General features: G+C 44.7%; 1 protein-coding gene across 3 annotated transcripts in view; it reads left to right on the top strand.

Moving 5' to 3' along the window:
- The window catches only part of CIITA (class II major histocompatibility complex transactivator), a 234,643-nt gene that overhangs the window by 88,621 nt on the left and 123,277 nt on the right, over positions 1-22,745 (top strand). For all 3 annotated transcript variants that reach the window (XM_063934288.1, XM_063934287.1, XM_063934289.1), the window contains exons 5-7: positions 9,228-9,287; positions 14,582-14,641; positions 20,699-20,764. In XM_063934288.1, coding sequence (XP_063790358.1) covers positions 9,228-9,287; positions 14,582-14,641; positions 20,699-20,764 — 186 coding nt within the window. The remainder of the gene's footprint in view (positions 1-9,227; positions 9,288-14,581; positions 14,642-20,698; positions 20,765-22,745) is intronic.

Consider the following 22,745-nt stretch of genomic DNA (forward strand, 5'->3'; position numbering starts at 1 on the left):
GACAGGGATGCCCCTTATCTCCTCTGCTTTTTGCGGCTGCATTGGAACCACTGGCCATAGCACTGAGACAATTACCAACCTTTTCGGGGATCTCTGTAGGGGAAAGAGAAGTTAAACTTGGATTATTCGCAGATGATATGATTTTATTTGTCTCCAACCCCCGTACTTCGATACCAGCTATTTTCGACACCATACACTGTTTTAGTACCTTTGCTGGTTACCGCATAAATACACATAAATCTGAATTACTCCCCCTGACTAACATAAAAGACCCCCACATTTATACTGACTTCGCTTCCCAATTTACGCTGACCCCTACTAAACTAAAATACTTAGGTATTTATATCCCTTCGGAACTCTCCCGGCTGTATATATTCAATTATACTCCCATTATCCAACAAATTAAAACACGCTTAGAAACCTGGAAAGATCTTAAACTTTCTCTACTAGGCAGGATAGTGGTGATAAAGTCCGTTATATTCCCTAAACTGGCTTATTTGCTCCAAATGCTCCCCGTTACGATTACTAAACAAGACTCCCTACTCTGCTCGCAAATATTTTCAAAATTTATATGGAAAAATGCTAAGCCTCGCATGCCCAAAGCACGAACTTATGTTAACAAACGAAAAGGTGGTCTGAGTATGCCCAATGTGACGATGTTTGCTAGAGCAGCACTATTTAAATTCGCCTCAGATTGGCTGCTCCGGTCAGATCTATCTACGAACCTGGAATTGGAAGAAGCATTATTTTTTCCTTACTCCCCTGCAGCATTGCTTCACACACCACTCTCTAAACTACCCCAGGAACTAAAGACTAATATTTTGTTTTGGGATACTTATAGGGCCTGGATCTCCACTCATAAATTATTCCATACTAACCCCTTTGAGTCACCGTATATACCCTTATGGGGCAACCCTAGTTTCCCCTCTTCTTTAGATAATCGCCACTTTTACACATGGAAGTGTAAAGGAATTTATTCTATCAGGGATGTCTTTGATCCTGGTGGCCAGATGCTCTCCTTTCAACAACTACGTGACAGATTTTCTTTGCCCCACACTAATTTCTTTATGTATCTCCAAGCGCGCCATTACATTACCTCCCTAGGTGACCCCCTGGGTAAAAAGGCCTCTACTCGAACAATACTCGACACTCTCACGTTTTGCAGACATAACCCATTCAAAATTCGCTATATTTATAGTGACCTGATTGAGGTGTCAGTCCCCTCTTGGTCCCCTCTCTCTGCTTCATGGCGGCGGGAACTCCCGGAGGCACCCGCGATGGGCGAGATGTCTGAGAGCACTGAACTGGTCCTAAAGGCTCTAAAATCCGCTACACTACAAGAAATACATTTAAGAACTTTAAACAGGATGTATATAGCCCCCTCTCAAAGACAACACTTCCGCCCCGGTGAGACGGGCAGTTGCCCTAAATGTGGAGGAAGTGGAGCATCCCTTGCGCACAATTTCTGGTTATGTGGGAAAATTAAACGGTTCTGGCGTAAGATTCTCCAGTATCTATCCCGTTTACTTAAATTACCCCTTCCAGAAGAGGTGGGCCCGTTGCTGTTCGCGGACTTTTCGGTTTGACCTTGCTTCTATGATCCCTCTACTGACTGTGATGGTCACGGTGGCGAAACAGGTGATATTGAGACATTGGATATATAAAACTGCTCCATCGATGGGAGAATGGGAATCTGCCTTATTAGACGTACTGTTTTGGGAGAGACGAATGGCCACTTTTCAAATTGAAAATGGAGTGATGCTTTTCCACAAAAAATGGGGAACCTATATAGAGACTTTACCCCTGGACAGGCGTGAATGTATCTGGAAGGTATTCCGAGACACTACATGGTATTGGACTAGTCGGATAGTGGGAACCATTACTTGACCACAGGTAGGCTGAAAGATAGATCTAATTGAGATGCCTTGCTTATAGCGTCGACAGTCCTAATTAGGGATTAACATAGTACAACATTCACTCCAAACCCATGACATACTCTCCTCGCCCAGAATATGGATTTGATCACCCCCCCCGGCAACATACGCTACCCATTTATGGTACCTCGGTACTAGTGCTTTTTCTTTGCTCTCTAAATTATCTAAATTTCTCTTTTCTTTCCTTTCTTTTTCTATTCCTTTCTTTTTCCTATCTCTACTTTCCTTCAACTGATGTGATATTTAACTCATATGTTTGGACTGTTCCTTATTATTGGAGGGGATGGTGCACGCGTGTAAATAAAAATAGAGAGTATGAATTAACCAGCGCTTCAGATAGTCATCCAGGTCTGACGTATTCCTTGTGCTTTCACCGTCATAAGATACCGTGCACAAAAAAGGAAAAAAAGTGTGTATAGGGAAATACCGTTTAATATACACAAAGACAAATACAGGTTAAAATACAGCACGTCCTTTGGCGCTAACTAACAGGATTTACAGCGGAGTGGAGATCTGGTATCCAGTAAGACCAAGCAGGTTTACTAGGGGCAATCCGGAACCCTTTTAGTCAAACCTATATGCTTTATTTAGAACTGTTTGGCCACAGTTCTTTAGAATCTGGTAATTACCCACTGTACCTGTTTTTAGCCCTGGGATTTGTGCTGTATTTATTATTACTGTTAGTACCAATACTGATAGGAGATATTAATCAGTGTTCTGGGTACTAACAGTAATAACAAATACACATTCAACTGGTGCTTATAAAGGATGACTATATCCAGCTTATGATAGAACACAGGTTCTCAAACTCGGTCCTCAGGACCCTACACGGTGCATGTTTTGCAGGTCTCCTCACAGAATCACAACTGACATAATTAACTCCACCTGTGGACCTTTTAAAAAGTGTCAGTGATTAATTACTACATCTGTGCACCTGCTGGGTTACCTGCAAAACATGCACTGTGTGGGGTCCTGAGGACCGAGTTTGAGAACCACTGTGATAGAAGTTATGGGAGCAATATGGTGTACTGATGGCACACACTGCCAGCACCCACATTTAATTGGATAATAAGAAATTAAATCATAAGCCATAATAAATGGTCATGTAAGCTAGTCAGTTTATACATGACACATTGTGAATAGCTCCAGTTGATACAATTGTATCTGACTTCACACTAGAAGAAGCTACTGTGTAACAAACTGACACAATTATTGTAACAGTGTCTGATATACTTTACAAAAAGGAAAATAAGACACAGAAAGAAAACTTTGACAGCAGTGGTTTAGCATTTTATTTCACTATTAGAATTTTTTCACATATTTTCAAATTTTTTTCACTAGCACTATATTTCGCTGGCTTTTTAATAAAATATTAAAAGTTATAGTTTATGACTGATGGTCATTTGCCTAATAGGTATTTGACTTGAAGTGATCATATAAGTATATTGGTCCGTGTGTGCCCATAATAGGGAATACTTCCTTTCTTTTTGGGTACAACTGTATGCTATAAGCTATTGGCAGGACCTGTGGTGTTGAAAGCAGTCAGCGGTGTATTGTTGGCGGCTCATCAACACATTAGACAACTTAACCAGGCTTATTGGTTTATTAACTGGCAAACAACAGTATACAGGTTAATGCGGGGTTAATGCAGGCATGTGCATACAACTGGTACAAATCGATCCAGCCAGGAGCTGTGGGGTTAATGCAGGTGCTGTGTGTTTGGAGTAGTACTCACCTGAGTATAAATTCAGTGGTGGCAGTGGCTCTTTAGCAGTTAGCGGTGGCCACACAGTGTTATTTGTGATGCCTTTGATGTATAAAACAGTCTCACTCATGGGCACGTTCCCTTCTAATGGAGGATGGAGAGAGAAGACATACGGAGACACCACATGCACAGTTGAGCATTTGGGTTGGAGGACGCAATGGGACGTTTGTTTTACAAACCACTGATATTAAAATGGAGCTTGTTTTAACACTTTATCACAAAGCAACTGTAAAATAGAGAAACATTACTTCATTATGAATAAATAATATTGTGCTATTTAAGTCAAACAATAGCTTTTTTCGAGCCAAAACAACAATAGTCATAAAGAATAAAAACGTGACTAGGGCAAATAGGGCAAATAAACATACTCTAATCCATTTAGGACCAGAACCACCAAATGGGTTACAGATGTGTTCTCATACATCTAGCCTTAATACACCATGCAGCGTGAGATGCCTGGCGTGAGTGAGCCGCCAGGTCCCATGCAACTCTGCTAACGTCGGGCATCTTTTTTTGCTAAAAATGAATCTTAGTTGCAACGTTATGTGACTAGGATACACAAGGAGACTGTGCTGATTACTTTAATATATGATGTATATTGTGTGCAGTGATCGCGCTGAGACCAAAATAAAGTGGGTCCCAGGGACCCCTCACTTTTAAAAATTGGGGTCCTACCTGACCTTTTCTGGGTCCCATCGGAATGAAGGTTTTAATTAGTCATATTAATGATTCAAATATAAAAACACAAACTTGATTTGGACACTACAAAAGGGGTGCAAGGGGAAGGATGGGGTGACGATGCTGCTGGGCTGTGTAGCATACAGGACACCCCACACTTTAGATGTAATTAGACATTTTGGTGACCTTGTGGCAGAAAGAGAATTGGTTCTCCCGCACCGACACTGAAAGCTGCGACAGTGCGCGCCGAAGGCACGCTGGAATTTTTTAGGGGCGTAGCTTCGTGGGGAAGGGGCGTGGTCACATAATAGTACCAATTCACATTATTCCACACAGTAGTGCCGCTTATACACGTTGCACCAGGTAGAACCTCCTATACACACTGAGCCAAGGAGAGCACGTTATACACATTGCGCCAGGCAGCACGTTATACACATTGCGCCACACGTTGCACCAGGTAGAGCACGTTATACACATTGCACCAGGTAGAGCACGTTATACACATTGCGCCACACGTTGCACCAGGTAGAGCACGTTATACACATTGCACCAGGTAGAGCACGTTATACACATTGCGCCACACATTGCACCAGGTAGAGCACGTTATACACATTGCGCCAGGTAGAGCACGTTATACACATTGCGCCACACGTTGCACCAGGTAGAGCACGTTATACACATTGCACCAGATAGAGCACGTTATACACATTGCGCCACACGTTGCACCAGGTAGAGCACGTTATACACATTGCGCCAGGTAGAGCACGTTATACACATTGCGCCACACGTTGCACCAGGTAGAGCACGTTATACACATTGCACCAGGCAGAGCACGTTATACACATTGCGCCACACGTTGCACCAGGTAGAGCACGTTATACACATTGCACCAGGTAGAGCACGTTATACACATTGCGCCACACATTGCACCAGGTAGAGCACGTTATACACATTGCGCCAGGTAGAGCACGTTATACACATTGCGCCACACGTTGCACCAGGTAGAGCACGTTATACACATTGCACCAGGTAGAGCACGTTATACACATTGCACCAGGTAGAGCACGTTATACACATTGCGCCTGGTAGAGCACGTTATTCACATTGCGCCCGGCAGAGCACGTTATTCACATTGCGCCAGGCAGAGCACGTTATTCACATTGCGCCAGGCAGAGCACGTTATTCACATTGCGCCAGGTAGAGCACATTATACACATTGCGCCAGGCAGTGCACGTTATTCACATTGCGCCAGGCAGAGCACGTTATGCACATTGCGCCAGGCAGAGCACGTTATGCACATTGCGCCAGGTAGAGCACTTAACAATTATATGATTAAAAAACAGGACAACATTATTAAATAATACATTTTCTATATGTAATGGGTTTACGGTGTCGCTATAATAGAGCCCCAGACTGGATTTAGACACTACAAAAGTGTTGTGGGGGAGGGAGGGTGACAATGCTGCTGGGCTGTTATCATATCGGAAGTATGCATTCAGGATCCTGGCTGTCGGGATCCCAGCAGCCGTAATACCGATGCCGGAATCCTGACAGCCGCCACAATACCAACGCTGGCATCCAGAGGAGATCAGGATCCTGGCAACGATATCCTGACAGTCAGGATCCTGAAGGGAAGTATGCACTGCCGCCACTGGTTTAGCGTGCGGGTGGGAAGGGGGGGGGGGGGGGGTTAGGATATGGTGTTGGGGAGGTTAGGGTTAGGCTGCAGAGGGGGGGGGGGTATAAGTGTTAGGCACTAAGGGGGTGGGTTAGGTTTAGGCTGCGGGAAACGGAGGGTTAGGGGTGGGAGGTTAGGGTACCCTCTGCACTCGTCACTCTTGCCGGCTTTGCTGCGATCGGGATGCTGGTGTCGGTATACTAAATGCCAACATCCTGACCGACGACTTCGGATACTTGGTACAACCAATGGATTTAAGTCATGCTGCCTGTAATTTATGTGCTGACTGATCAACTTCAGTGACACTCACTGTGCTGGCTGCCTTTACAGTAACCAGCGGCAACCAACAGCAACCAGCAGTAACCAACAAAGGCAGCCAGAACAGTGAGTGTCACTGAAGTTGATCAGTCAGCACATAAATTACAGGCAGCATGACTCGAATCCAGTGGTTGTATCAAGTGTCCTGTATGCTGCAGAGACCAGCAGCACTGTCACCCTCTCGCCTCACCCCCACTCCATACCACAAAAATGTTGCCTTTAACACCTGTTTGCCGGCGCCACGCAGCCCCCATCTCCGCCATCCCACCGATATGAACAGCCCCCCAGCCGCCACCGTAAGTCCAGCTCACCCTTCCGCACAGCACGCACAGTCCGCGGTCACCGGCGATCAACATCCCCGCACCACAGTGTGTAGCGCGCCGCAGAGCCGTCCTTGCTCTCTGTCCGGCTCCCGTGAAGCTGCAGCGGGTGATCGGCGGGAAGAGGGGGGGGGGGGGGCGTCCTCACTGTCTGTCCGGCTCCCGTGAAGCTACAGCGGGTGATCGGCGGGGGCGTCCTCACTCTCTGTCCGGCTCCCTTGAAGCTGCAGCAGGTGATCGGGGGAAGGGGGGGGGGGGGGGGAGGGAGGGAAGCCGTCCTCACTCTCTGCCCGGGGGCCCGCGCCGCCACAAGAGGACTTAAACAAGATACAGGAAGCTGCTTGAACAAGATGACCGGCTTCAGCGGAGCGCGTCCCCGGGGACCCACACAGTTTAGAAAAGTGAGTCCCCGGACCACAGATCAGGGTAAAATACGCGCTATAGCGCGTATTTGCGAACACTGGTGTGTGACTGAGTATGAGGTCACATCTGTAACAACCTTATTCATCTTTCCATCCATCAACTTTCCTAAATAATTTAAAAGTGGACCGGTCATGTTTATTTGAAGCCATGCTGCTATATTTATAATGTAGCCTAAACGTCTGTGTTACTACGTGTAAGCTGAAAGTTGCTTTTATAATTACCTTTTCCTTCTTTTCCCATGACTGTAGTTTTATATTTACCAATTAACAGCATTACTGAAACTTTCTCAGTTACAGCAAATCTCACTGACATTATTTAGGTATTTCTTGTAAGTTTAAGGGAGAAAAAACATTTAAATAATAATGAAGACATCATGCTATTAAGTCATCTTCTTTTTTTTTTTTAACTTTCTTTTTTTATTGAAGCAATATATATAATACATACATAAACATTCACTATAAGTCAAATCTTTGGTAGAAGGGTAGCATTTGAACATAAAACAAGGGAGAATACAGCTGAGTCCTTAATCAAGAGATAAATCCATTATAAGCAAACAACAGCATTACATCTGCATGAGACTTGTCTCCGGAGACCACCGGCTCCATCGATCAAAGATCCAGCTCAGTGCTTGACCCAGACTTATACATTAGAAGAAGAAAAAAAGGAGGAAAAGAGCCCCGTGCCCGTACCTTATACCCCCACCCATCCGTCCCCGAAGCCCCGAGTGTCAGTCAACTTTAAAACACAATCGGTGGGTCTCCCGCAGCCATTCTAGTTAAAAACCACTCTGTATTGGACAAGGAGTCATGGAGCTGCTTCCTAACCGTTGTCGACTAGGTCGTTATATAGCTCTCCCAAACTTCAAAAAAATTGTGTATCCTAGTATCTTTTTCCAGCAGGACGCTTATCCACTCCATCCTAAAGAGGTATAAGTCATCTTCTTAAAGGATGCAGTAAAAATGGCGGCTGCCAGGATCCCAGCATTCAGGATACTAACTCCGGAATTCTGACAGCTAGCATGTTACCGACGGTGGGAATCCTGACACACACCTGGTTCTCCCACACAGTTGGTGGGTCCACGCCACCAACCGAGTGGAAATATAACCTGTGGTGAATGAAGTGAGCCACCAGGCCCGGAGCGTGGTGAGCGGGGACTGTCGCTATACTGACAGCCGGCATCCCGTCTGCCGGTATTTCATACCGGATCCTTCTTAACAAGGACATTCTAGTACATAAAACATTTCCTGTACGTTGTTTCCAGTGGCTTTATTAGTATAAAGCCGAATAGAGAAAACAAATCTGTTTCTAATTAATTTCCCCATAATAATAGATTGTTTTGCTAATCATTGTTCGTATTGACACTGCCGCCATATGTTGGAAATACAGCACATAGTAAGCTGAATCATTTAGAATATGTAGTTATGATCCGAGGTACATAAAATGCAGACTGCTGCATTCGAGAGTCATTCAGCTTATTAAGTTATTATTATTATTATTATTATTATTAATAAGTCTGAACTTTAACTTTCCTCTCCCTCCAGCTCTCTGCGATTGATTCACTAAATAGAACTTGACAGCCGGCAGTGGGTTACATTACTACAGACACATTGTATAACCGGTGATAAAGTTATCCATTAGCCCTGCACAGTATTGTCCAGACATGTAAGGCATCTGATCTGAGTACAAGAAAAGAAAGTATTTTCTCAGCTATGATATCAGACTGGACAGCCAGCTGGTTCTCTGCGCAGGGGTATAGTAAGAGAGAAGGGGGCCTGTGTGCAGTCTCTGTCCAGGTCCCCTCCTCTCTAGTTGGCAGCACAATGACTGTGAGCCAAAAAAAAGGGTCCACTTACTGACACACCGAATTCCAGGGCAGACCCGAGTACAGTGTGAACACTTTCAACCCAGGAATTTCCCAGGTCCAAGGTGTATTGTGATGGGGGTCACAGCCCCGGTAGAAGCCGGTGGGAGCTGTGTATTTGCCGGGGCGTATATGTGTAAATGTGGGGGTATGTGTGGTGTATTAGTCGCTATTAGTATTCCAGTGTCGCTAAATCCCTGTTCTCTGCATCTTTGCTTTTTGTGTAAGTAATTTGTCTCTCTTTTTCAGGCATAGACATCATAAATTACTTAGATGGCAAAGGAAATGAACAACTGGATGACCTTTTGAGTAAGTAACATAAACTGGTATAAAGTACACATATTTGTATCACTATACTTAGGAGGACTGATTGATTTCATTTTAGTGTCAATATCTCGGGAATGGAAGGAACTATAGGAAGAATCATAGAATTATTATTTTTTATATTTTGCCCACTTCTCGCTACACAAAAGGGCTGATGCAGAGGGCAATTGCGCATGCGCCGTTACAAATGTACACAGGTACTGGTGTCGGAAGGGTTGTAACTGTGCTGTAACAAGATATCATCAGTGCAAGCAATGCAGAGATGGCGGCAAGGCGTAAATACGGCTGTTTTCAGACATGTCTTTTGCACCAATGATATAGCTCGTGTAAGGGCCTGATTCAGCAATGTTGCTAATGCTGCCCCAGCTGTGAATGTGCACAAAGCAAATGCAAAAACATGCAAATGCCACAGCCGCCTGGAATTGTATTGAGACGCCCGGCGGTGGCTCTGCAAGTCCCAGCGGGGGTGTACAAAGACACATTGCAGTCTGCTGTCGAACTTCTGAATAGCCATATGGCTGCAGGATGTAAGACTAGTTAATCCTTCAGTTAACATAAGCACTATCCCAGTTCTTCTTTCTCCACTTTATTGAACACCTAATTCCAAAGGAAGAAGGAAAAATAGGATTTTAATTGCCTCCAGGTAAATCCTTTTCTCGTAGACCGTAGAGGATACTGGGAATCCACTTAGTACCATGGGGTATAGACAGGTCTACTAGGAGCCTTGGGCATTTTAAGAATTTGATAGTGTGCGCTGGCTCCTCCCTCTATGTCCCTTCTACCAGACTCAGTCTAGGAAACTGTGCCCAAGGAGACGGACATACTTTGAGAGAAGGATAGGTAAGAAAAGTGGTGAGATTACGAACCAGCACACACAGAACAATAAGAAAGCCATGCTAACCAAACTTGAAACATGAAAAGCAACCGCTGAACCAAACAACATTACCGAACCAAGTAACAGTGCAGGAAGAACGAAGCACCAGGCGGGCGCCCAGTATCCTCTGCGGACTACGAGAAAAGGATTTACCGGTAGGTAATTAAAATCCTATTTTCTCTAACGTCCTAGTGGATGCTGGGAACTCCGTAAGGACCATGGGGAATATTACGTCCTAGAGGATACTGGGAATCCATTTAGTATGGGGAAGTACCAAAGATCCCAAACTGAGTGGGAGAGTGCTGAGGTTCCTGCAGAACTGACTGACCAAACTGAAGGTCCTCAGAGGCGAAAGTATCGAAATTGTAGAACTTTGCAAATGTGTTCAAACCTGACCAAGTAGCTGCTTGGCAGAGCTGTAAAGCCAAGACACCCCGGGCAGCTGCCCAAGAAGAACCCACCGACCTAGTAGAGTGGGCCTGTACAGATCTTGGAACCAGCAATCCTGCTGTGGAATAAGCATGCTGGATTGTGAGCTTGATCCAGCGTGCAATAGACTGCTTTGAATCAGGACACCCAATTATTTTGGGATCATAGAGAACGAACAGCGAGCCGGATTCTCTGTGACAAGCTGTTCTCTTTACATACACCTTCAAAGCCCTCACAACATCCAAAGACTTTGAATTAGCAGAGGTGTCCATCACAACCGGAACCACAATAGGTTGGTTGATGTGGAAAGCGGACACCACCTTAGGAATAAATTGCTGATGAGTTCTGAGTTCAGCTCTGTCCTCATGGAAAATTAAGTAGGGACTCTTGTGAGACAACGCCCCTAGTCTTGTCTTGCTGAGGCCAAGGCCAATAGTGTGACAGTCTTCCACGTAAGGTACTTTACGTCAGCTTCCTGTAACAGTTCAAACCAGTCCGATTGGAAGAACTGCAGCACCAAATTGAGCACAACACGATTGTGGACTGATGTATATAGACATAAACACTTGTCTGAAAATGATTTTAATTTATTTTATTTATCCCAAGAAGCATAGGGATCATCTATTGTAATAAATTGAACTATATTATTAAAAATTTCTTTAATCAACTTACATAAAATTATTAATCTATTTATGCTTAGCACATTGAGAGGATAGGAGATTTAAGATATATATGTTCAAATACCAGGGCTCCTTTGGGGATACACATTGCCACACAGACTAGACACACAGACTAGAATATATGTCATCTTTGAGCCTGAGGTGTCTCAGCATGGATAGGCACTCGTGGAATCTGGTCTGGACACACGATTTAGCCTGCTCCACCGAGATTGATTGAGACTCCCTGGGATGATGACGCAGGGAGGCTCGGTGAGGGCCGGTCACGTGACCTACATGTCGATGGGCGGGCCGTCGTCACGTCACTGAATATGCTGTTAGGATAAGGAACTTCTATTGGTGGATCGCGGCAACCGCCGGTATTTATGGGTGAACCTGGAGGCAATCTGGTTCTGCCTCTGATGAAGCGAACAGCGAAGCGTGCGTCAGGCTAGCTGCGCACCTTAGATAGTCACCTGGAAATGTTAGATTAGGAAGGATTATAACCTAATGAAGAGTGTTCTATCCCATGTAAGCTGCGGGGATATGAATAGGAAACAGCCTAATTAGAAAGCAAATGTTTGACTCCATTGTGTATATTGAAATACACTGTGCATAGTGAATGACATGTATTAAGTTCTCTTTAAAACGCAGTACTTAGTTCTGATATGAACAACATCGGACATCCGATGTGTAAATATATATACTGAAAAGTGCCATATAAAGGACAGAATACACGTTGGGATATCAGTGACATGGTTCACATTTATAATGATCTCCCAATTGCTATATAATCATTAAGCTTGCTGAACCCGTTTCTTGTCACAATAAAAGTTTAAAATTGTTCAATTGTGGGCATTTGCTACATTAGGGTATCAGAATATATTCACAAAGGCTTAACCTATTACTGCACTTCTCTGAGACATCCTAATAGAGGAGTGAATAGTGCATAAATTATAAAATCAGTAGATACTGTATATAGATGAGAACCAAGTGAGCCTGCATTATCTCCTGCTCCAATAGAGAGAGATTAAACCCTCAATGTTCTCATATGGATTATTCAAGAGTATACATTGTATAACTATATAGCGATTCTGAGAGGGAAAGTGTCAAGTAATTAACATTGTGACAAGGGACTACTAATTAGTTATCAACAGCAGCGGCGTCGGCTGCATATAAATCCTTTATTTTGTCACAATAAAACCAAGATTAGATCATCAGGTATGAACAGCCAAAAGTTACAAGGCTGCTAGAGTTCAATCTGTGAATAGACACTTGTTGTTTCTCTCCTATGAGATACAATTGTATCAATATGTACATGATTTTCTTATAGTGGATGTAACAACATTTAAGGAGTTCAGGAGGGCACTCAGATGCTTCTGAGATATAATTGAAGCTTAGCAAGAATTCTGTTACCATCCCAGTGACACAATTAAAACACAGCATACAACATTGGGAGATCATTTTATTGCATTTATCACCATGTAAACTGGAGTCCTGTTTTCCTAACGGTCTCACATTATATATCCTGGAAGGGATTAGAAAATCAGAGACTTTTATTTAAGGAGTTCCTTCATAGCTAGCAGAAATATAGCCATATAGGAAATATATACTCCTGACACACTCTTCATTATCCTGAAACCATATGAACAATTTAGGAGTCATATGGGTGACATCTAGTGCGCAGCTCTTTTTAATTTTAATCACGGTTTCTTTCTTACTTACACTACTTTATTCTTCCTTTTAATTTTCGCTGGTTTTACTATATAATATAATAAAAGTTATATTTTAATATAAGATTGTGTGCACCACCTTAGGGCATTTCGAACCCTTCTCCTCTCTCTCTTTTGCAGATTTATTTTGCCTGTGGTAGCACCCCCTAAATGGTTATAAATAACACATATGTGTTTTGGATAAAATAAATAAGGGGTCATTCTCATAATAGTTATTAACCTGTGCGACCAGTACTACAGTTGCTTTTATAATTACCTTTTCCTTCTTTTCCCATGACTGTAGTTTTATATTTACCAATTAATAGCATTACTGAAACTTTCTCAGTTACAGCAAATCTCACTGATATTATTGAGGTATTTCTTGTAAGTTTAAGGTAGAAAAAACATTTAAATAATAATGAAGACATCATGCTATTAAGTCATCTTCTTAAGGGATGCAGTTAAAATGGCGGCTGCCAGGATCCCAGCATTCAGGATACTAACTCCGGAATTCTGACAGCCAGCATGTTACCGACGGTGGGAATCCTGACACACACCTGGTTCTCCCACACAGTTGGTGGGTCCACGCCACCAACCGAGTGGAAATATAACCTGTGGTGAATGAAGTGAGCCACCAGGCCCGGAGCGTGGTGAGCGGGGACTGTCGCTATACTGACAGCCGGCATCCCGTCTGCCGGTATTTCATACCAGATCCTTCTTAACAAGGACTTTCTAGTACATAAAACATTTCCTGTACGTTGTTTCCAGTGGCTTTATTAGTATAAAGCCGAATAGAGAAAACAAATCTGTTTCTAATTAATTTCCCCTTAATAATAGATTGTTTTGCTAATCATTGTTCGTATTGATACTGCCGCCATATGTTGGAAATACAGCACATAGTAAGCTGAATCATTTAGAATATGTAGTTATGATCCGAGGTACATAAAATGCAGACTGCTGCATTCGAGAGTCATTCAGCTTATTAAGTTATTATTATTATTATTAATAAGTCTGAACTTTAACTTTCCTCTCCCTCCAGCTCTCTGCGATTGATTCACTAAATAGAACTTGACAGCCGGCAGTGGGTTACATTACTACAGACACATTGTATAACCGGTGATAAAGTTATCCATTAGCCCTGCACAGTATTGTCCAGACATGTAAGGCATCTGATCTGAGTACAAGAAAAGAAAGTATTTTCTCAGCAATGATATCAGACTGGACAGCCAGCTGGTTCTCTGCGCAGGGGTATAGTAAGAGAGAAGGGGGCCTGTGTGCAGTCTCTGTCCAGGTCCCCTCCTCTCTAGTTGGCAGCACAATGACTGTGAGCCAAAAAAAAGGGTCCACTTACTGACACACCGAATTCCAGGGCAGACCCGAGTACAGTGTGAACACTTTCAACCCAGGAATTTCCCAGGTCCAAGGTGTATTGTGATGGGGGTCACAGCCCCGGTAGAAGCCGGTGGGAGCTGTGTATTTGCCGGGGCGTATATGTGTAAATGTGGGGGTATGTGTGGTGTATTAGTCGCTATTAGTATTCCAGTGTCGCTAAATCCCTGTTCTCTGCATCTTTGCTTTTTGTGTAAGTAATTTGTCTCTCTTTTTCAGGCATAGACATCATAAATTACTTAGATGGCAAAGGAAATGAACAACTGGATGACCTTTTGAGTAAGTAACATAAACTGGTATAAAGTACACATATTTGTATCACTATACTTAGGAGGACTGATTGATTTCATTTTAGTGTCAATATCTCGGGAATGGAAGGAACTATAGGAAGAATCATAGAATTATTATTTTTAATATTTTGCCCACTTCTCGCTACACAAAAGGGCTGATGCAGAGGGGAATTGCGCATGCGCCGTTCCAAATGTACACAGGTACTGGTGTCGGAAGGGTTGTAACTGTGCTGTAACAAGATATCATCAGTGCAAACAATGCAGAGATGGCGGCAAGGCGTAAATACGGCTGTTTTCAGACATGTCTTTTGCACCAATGATATAGCTCGTGTAAGGGCCTGATTCAGCAATGTTGCTAATGCTGCCCCAGCTGTGAATGTGCACAAAGCAAATGCAAAAACATGCAAATGCCACAGCCGCCTGGAATTGTATTGAGACGCCCGGCGGTGGCTCTGCAAGTCCCAGCGGGGGTGTACAAAGACACATTGTCAATCACCTATCAGTCTGCTGTCGAACTTCTGAATAGCCATATGGCTGCAGGATGTAAGACTAGTTAATCCTTCAGTTAACATAAGCACTATCCCAGTTCTTCTTTCTCCACTTTATTGAACACCTAATTCCAAAGGAAGAAGGAAAAATAGGATTTCAATTGCCTCCAGGTAAATCCTTTTCTCGTAGACCGTAGAGGATACTGGGAATCCACTTAGTACCATGGGGTATAGACAGGTCTACTAGGAGCCTTGGGCATTTTAAGAATTTGATAGTGTGCGCTGGCTCCTCCCTCTATGTCCCTTCTACCAGACTCAGTCTAGGAAACTGTGCCCAAGGAGACGGACATACTTTGAGAGAAGGATAGATAAGAAAAGTGGTGAGATTACGAACCAGCACACACAGAACATTAGGAAAGCCATGCTAACCAAACTTGAAACATGAAAAGCAACCGCTGAACCAAACAACATTACTGAACCAAGTAACAGTGCAGGAAGAACGAAGCACCAGGCGGGCGCCCAGTATCCTCTGCGGACTACAAGAAAAGGATTTACCGGTAGGTAATTAAAATCCTATTTTCTCTTACATCCTAGAGGATACTGGGAATCCATTTAGTACTATGGGGAAGTACCAAAGATCCCAAACTGAGTGGGAGAGTGCTGAGGTTCCTGCAGAACTGACTGACCAAACTGAAGGTCCTCAGAGGCGAAAGTATCGAAATTCTAGAACTTTGCAAATGTGTTTAAACCTGACCAAGTAGCTGCTTGGCAGAGCTGTAAAGCCAAGACACCCCGGGCAGCTGCCCAAGAAGAAACCACCGACCTAGTAGAGTGGGCCTGTACAGATCTTGGAACCAGCAATCCTGCTGTGGAATAAGCATGCTGGATTGTGAGCTTGATCCAGCGTGCAATAGACTGCTTTGAATCAGGACACCCAATTTTTTGGGGATCATAGAGAACGAACAGCGAGCCGGATTCTCTGTGACAAGCTGTTCTCTTTACATACACCTTCAAAGCCCTCACAACATCCAAAGACTTTGAAGTAGCAGAGGTGTCCATCACAACCGAAACCACAATAGGTTGGTTGATGTGGAAAGCGGACACCACCTTAGGAAGAAATTGCTGAAGAGTTCTGTGTTCAGCTCTGTCCTCATGGAAAATTAAGTAGGGACTCTTGTGAGACAACGCCCCTAGTTCTGACACATGTCTTGCTGAGGCCAAGGCCAATAGTGTGACAGTCTTCCACGTAAGGTACTTTACGTCAGCTTCCTGTAACAGTTCAAACCAGTCCGATTGGAAGAACTGCAGCACCAAATTGAAATCCCAAGGTGCCGTGGGAGGCACAAAGGGAGGCTGGATGTGCAGAACACCTTTCAAGAACGTCTGGACCTCATGGAGAGAAGCCAATTGTTTCTAAAAGAAAATAGACAAGGCCGAAATATGGACTTTAGTAGAACCTAGGCGTAGGCCCACATCCACTCCCGACTGCAGAAAAAGCAGGAGATGTCCCAGATGAAATTCCACCGTAGAATATTGTCTGCTCTCACACCAAGAGACATAATTCTTCCATATACGGTGGTAATGTTTAGACGTTACCCCTTTCCTGGCTTGGATCATAGTTGGGATGACCTTGTCAGGGATCCCTCTCTTGGCTAGGATCAGCTGTTCAACCTCCATGCCGTCAAACGTAGACGCGGTAAGTCTTGATAGATGAACAGGCCCTGTTGCAGAAGATCCTCGCGAAGAGGCAGAGGCCACGGATCGTCGAGGAGCATCTCCAGAAGGTCCGCGTACCAGGCCCTTCTTGGACAGTCCGGAGCAATGAATATTGCTTGAAACTTTTCCCCTCTTATTCTTTTTAGAATTCTTGGGATCAGAGGAAATGGAGGAAACACGTACGCCATCTGGTAGACCCACAGAGTTGTCAGAGCATCTACCGCCACTGCCTGTGGGTCTCTTGACCTGGAACAATACCGCTTGAGCTTCGTGTTGAGACGAGAGGCCATCATGTCGATTTGTGGATATCCCCACCGACGTGTCAAGCACTTGAACACTTCCCGGTGAAGGCTCCACTCCCCCAGGTGCAAGTCGTGTCTGCTGAGGAAGTCTGCCTCCCAGTTGTCTACTCCTGGAATAAAGACCGCCGACAACGCCACGGCATGTTTTTCCGCCCAGAGGAGACTTTTTGACACCTCTGACGTTGCTGCTCTGCTTTTCGTTCCGCCCTATCGGTTTATGTACGTTACCGCCGTTACATTTTCCGACTGGGACTTGAATGGCCTGATTCCAAAGTAGATATGAGACCTGCAGAAGGGTGTTGTAGATAGCCCTGAGTTCCAGAATGTTTATTGGAAGGACGACTTCCTGACTTGATAATCTTCCTTGAAACTGCACCCCCTGGGTGACTGCTCCCCAACTTCTGAGGCTTGCGTCTGTGGTTAGCAGAATCCAATTCTGAATCCCAAACCTCCGACACTCGACAAGGTGAGAAGTCTGTAGCCACCACAGAAGGGAGATCCTGGCTCTTGGCGACAGACGGATCCTCTGGTGCATGTGAAGATGCGATAAGGACCATTTGTCCAATAGATCTAGCTGGAAGGTCCTCGCATGAAACCATCCGTACTGAAGCGCCTCGTAAGAGGCCACCATTTTCCCCAGAAAGCGAATGCTGGATTGGCTTCAGGACAGCCCGAACCATTGACTAAATTTCCATAGGGAAGGAAAACTCTCTTAGATTCCATGTCCTGTATCATTCCCAGAAAGGAAAACCTCTGCGTCGGTTCCAGGTGAGATTTTAGTAGGTTCAGAATCCACCTGTGATCCAGGAGTAGTCTGGTTGAGAGGCGAATACTGTCCATTAACTGCTCCTTGGACGGTGCCTTTATCAGAAGATCGTCCAGGTATGGAATTATGTTCACTCCCTGTTTGCGGAGTAGAAACATCATCTCCGACTCTATGGAACTCACTTCCCCGCACAGTGCGAGAGGCCCCAACTATAGAATCCTTCAAAAGTAGACTCAAGACTTTCCTGTTTACTCAAGCATTTCCATAGTGTCCCTTTTAGTATCTTCATGCTTCTGTATTTTATGAAAATGTACTTCATTATTTTCTGTACTTTATTATGCTATGTATCTGTTAAGCGCCTTAAGTCCTATTGGAGAAAGAGCGCTATATAAATAAAATTATTATTATCTCTGCCATCACCTTGGCGACACTCTCGATGCCGTGGAGAGACCAAATGGCAGGGCCTGGAACTGGTAGTGGCAGTCCTGCAGTGAAAACTGTAGATAAGCCTGATGAGGCAGCCAGATCAGAATATGAAGGTACGCATCCTTGATATCCAGAGACACTAGGAATTCCCCCTCCTTCAGACCTGAGATCACCGCTCTCAGAGACTCCATCTTGAATTTGAACACTCGTATGTACGGGTTCAATGACTTGAGGTTCAAAATCGGCCTTACCGAACCGTCCGGTTTCGGTGCTACAAACAGGTTGGAATAATGGGGTCATTCCGAGTTGATCGTAGCTGTGCTAACTTTAGCACAGCTACGATCTTCTTCCCTGACATGTGGGGGGACGCCCAGCACAGTGCTAGTCCGCCCCGCATGTCAGTCCGGCCCCCCATCGCAGAAGTGCAAAGGCATCGCACAGCGGCGATGCCTTTGCACTTCAAGAGTAGCTCCCGGCCAGTGCAGCTTTAGTGTGCTGGCCGGGAGCTACTCATCGCAGCCGCTGTGGCCCGCCCCCCGTTCGGTCCGGCCACACCTGCATTGACCGGACCAAACCCACAAAACGGCGGGCAAATGCCGCCGTTCTGCCCCCTCCCAGCGAACGCCTCTGCCTGTCAATCAGGCAGATGCGATCGCATTTCTGCTACGGCCTTTGGCTGTCTACGGCACACTACGGTGCCGGCGCATGCGCAGCAGGGACCTGTTGGCTCTGCTGCATTAAAACGCAGCGAGCGAATGGGTCAGAATGACCCCCAATATCCCTTGTTTTGCAGATGAGGTGAAACTGGAACAATGACCTTAGTCTGTACCAGTTTTTGAATGGCGTCCTGTAAGGTAATACTTGCTTCCTGTGAAACTGGTAAGCCTGATTTGAAGAATCTGTGAGGTGGGAGCTCCTGAAACTCCAGTCTGTAGCCCTGGGAAATAAGATCTATGACCCAGCGATCCTGGCATGATGTTGTCCAGATGTGACTGAAAAATTTTAGTCGGGCTCCCACCTGCCAGTCTTCCAGGCATCACGGTCCACCGTCATGCTGAAGGCTTTGAGGAAGTAGAACTCGAGCTCTGTTCCTGTGAACCTGCAGTTGCTGGTTTTCGTGGTTTACCTCTAGCGCCTCTTGTGGCTGTAGAAGAACCTCTCGTTTTGCCCTTAAACTTGGCAGTCCGAAAGGACTGTAGACTAGGTCCTGAGTAATCCTTCCTGGCTGGGGGAGCTGCAGAAAGAAGATACGTGGACTTACCCGCAGTAGCTTTGGAGATCCATTTGTCTAGTTCATCTACAAATAAGGCCTCTCCTGTGAAGGGTAGGCCTTCCACACCTTTCCTGTAGTCCACATCGGCAGTCCACTGGCGTAGCCATAAGCCTCTGTGTGCTGAAACTGCCATAGCAGTGGTGCGTGCATTAAGCAAGCCCATTTCTTTTATGGCTTCCACCATAAAATTTTCAGTGTCCTGTATATGTTGCAGGAGTAAAATAATCTCCCCCTTAGGCAAGGTACCTAACCCCTCAGTTCTATTCAGGAGCTTCCAGCAACGTGACCGGCTCCTCCGGGCACATTTTCTAAACTGAGTCTGGTAGGAGGGGCATAGAGGGAGGAGCCAGCGCACACTATCAAATTCGTAAAGTGCCCAAGGATCTTAGTGGTTCCGTCTATACCCCATGGTACTAAATGGATTCCCAGTATCCTCTAGGACGTAAGAGAAAACATGTTACCAATGCAGAGCCCCCACACAGTAAACCTGTCCACAATGAATCCAGATCGGCTTTGCAGTGAATGGTTAGAGTATAAGAATGTCAGTCTGATTGGCTAGTTATGGGTTGATCCCATATAGGGTCCCAGTGAACTCATTGTATCCCCCGCAGTATGACATGGTAACACCATACTACATGTTCTCCTGTTATAATGTCACCAGGCAGCCAGTCAGACCTTGGTATTGATTGCAGCTTCTGCTAGGGAACACATCAGTGGCAACCAGCCCTGGCTATGAGTAATGGTGCATAGGTCACTTTAGTGGCCTCTGTAGATTTTTTAAATGTATATGCTTCTTTATTTAAATATAGAATAAATTGGCAATCATCATCATTTCAACTCAAAGTAAACCTGTAACTGTCCCAGTTTTGCTCATTTCTTTTGCATGTAAGTTTTTTTATATTTATATCTGCCATGTTCCAAATAATTTTTAATAAATGCAGAATATACCAATATACTTAGCAGGTCATTACATACTTATCAACAAGGGAGCATCCCCATATATTGAATCATGAGACTATAAGACAGCTAAAAAATTAAATATACTGTACTACCTTACCTTTTTTTTTTTTTGCAGAAGAATTAATTGTTGAGCAAGACGAAAGTGTAGACAAACCAGCAACAAAACGTGCAAGAAAAAGATGTGAGTCCTGAAAGTTATTATGTTATTGACATAGTAAAATAATACTTAGTTGTTCACACAAACAGTAGTTCATATATTATATTACAAGCATTGCACATTAGATAATCTTTATGACCTGCAGTTACCGCGGGAGAAATTGTTTTGAGGATCATCAAGTAGAAGAATTTCAGTGAATCAGAGGTTGAGATTACAAAAGCCAAAATCCAGGTGGAGAAAATAAATAAAATTAAATATGTACTTCCGTCTGCAATCATGCCTGTCAGATTAGTGACACGTGACCAGTACAAATGCTCTGGGGGGAAAAGAAAGATCAGACACACTAGAGAGGAAATAAATGGCAAACTATACTTTAACCAGTACGTTTATTTGATGTTCTACTGTGTTTAAAAACAGAAACAGGAATGTAATGAATTAAATAGATAGATATGGTCATACAGAGAGTATTTCTCTTTCATCCACTAGGGGACACTGGTGATACATTACACTGGGGTATAGACGATGGCAACAGAGAGCTGGGCACTTTAAGAAATTCATAAGTGTGAAAGCTCCTTCCCCTCTATGCCCCATCAGCCCCCACAGTTTTAGAATTGTACCGATGGAGCAGGTCACATTTGGCTGGGCTACAGCCAGTACTTAGTTGTTCATCTTTATTTTACTTTGATTTTATTTTTTCTATTTAATATTAACCTCAGGAGGAGTTCCCTTCGCCACTTGTTGAGAAGTGGGGTCCGGGTCTCTTGCGACCTGCCTAGCAGGGAAAGGCCTGTCAGCACCTAACTATAAAGGTGCTGCCAGCGTTCTCACAGCCCACTGTGTCTCCTGAGGTCTCCTGTCGGTGAGTGCACTAGTGCTCGCACTGTCTCGCGGCCCTGCACTGCCTGCAGCAAGCTCCCTCTCTTCCCTCACTGGGTGCTAGAAACCGTGCAGCTCTTGCGCTCCCGTGCTGCCTGTGAAGATACGGATTCTCTGATCACTCAGGTAAACAGTTTAGTAAAGTGGCAAATGCCCTTTATTGTAAATATACTCACAGTACACTATAACATTAACAATTGCAAGCAGGATGGTATCTTACTTACTAAATCCCCACAGTAGTTTAGGATTACAGATGCCTGCAATATTCTGATGTTACATGCCAGCAGTAGTTCTGTGTGCCCTGGCCTGGGATACCAGCTCACATAGTGCCCTTCGCCACAGATTCTCGCTACTGACGGCTCCGCAATGCCTAGTCATTGCCTGCACTTCAGGAGTACCTCCACTCTCTGACATTCTGTGCAGATCTCTCCCTCAACAGTAGAGCTCACTGCTCTTGTTATATCCTAACCTGTCTATTCATCACACAAGCAGCTCATTGAGGTGGTCAGAAAGGAGTGGAGACAAGGGGGGGGTCATTCCGAGTTTATCGCTCGCTGCAGTTTTTCGCAGTGCAGTGATCAGGTCACTACTGCACATGCGCATGCACCGCAATGCGCAGGCGCGTCGTACGGGTACACAGCAGGTCGTTGCTGAGCGATGGATTTAACGAAGACTCCATTTGCACAGCCGATCGCAAGGAGATTGACAGGAAGAGGGTGTTTGTGGGTGTCAACTGACCGTTTTCTGGGAGTGGTGCAGCGAACGCAGGGGTGTCCAGGCGTTTGAAGGGCGGATGTCTGACATCAATTCCGGGACCTGCAACGCTGGATTGATCGCACAGGGTAAGTAACTCTTACTCTGGTCTTGTTCTACACAAAACTTGTTTAGCATAGCAGGGCTGCACAAGCGATCGCAGCCTTGCTATGCAAAAATACACTCCCCCATAGGCGGCGTCTAGTTGATCGCATGGGCTGCAAAAAGTTGCAGCATGCGATCAACTCGTAATGACCCCCTAGGTGTATGGGCTCCCGTACACAATGGGTGTATAGCATCAGATTACCTGCAGGTCCATATGTAACCTATTTACTACTTAACATACTCATTCTAATCACATCTGATTGCACTGTCA

Source organism: Pseudophryne corroboree, chromosome 7, assembly GCF_028390025.1.
Source record: "Pseudophryne corroboree isolate aPseCor3 chromosome 7, aPseCor3.hap2, whole genome shotgun sequence".
NCBI lineage: Eukaryota > Metazoa > Chordata > Amphibia > Anura > Myobatrachidae > Pseudophryne > Pseudophryne corroboree.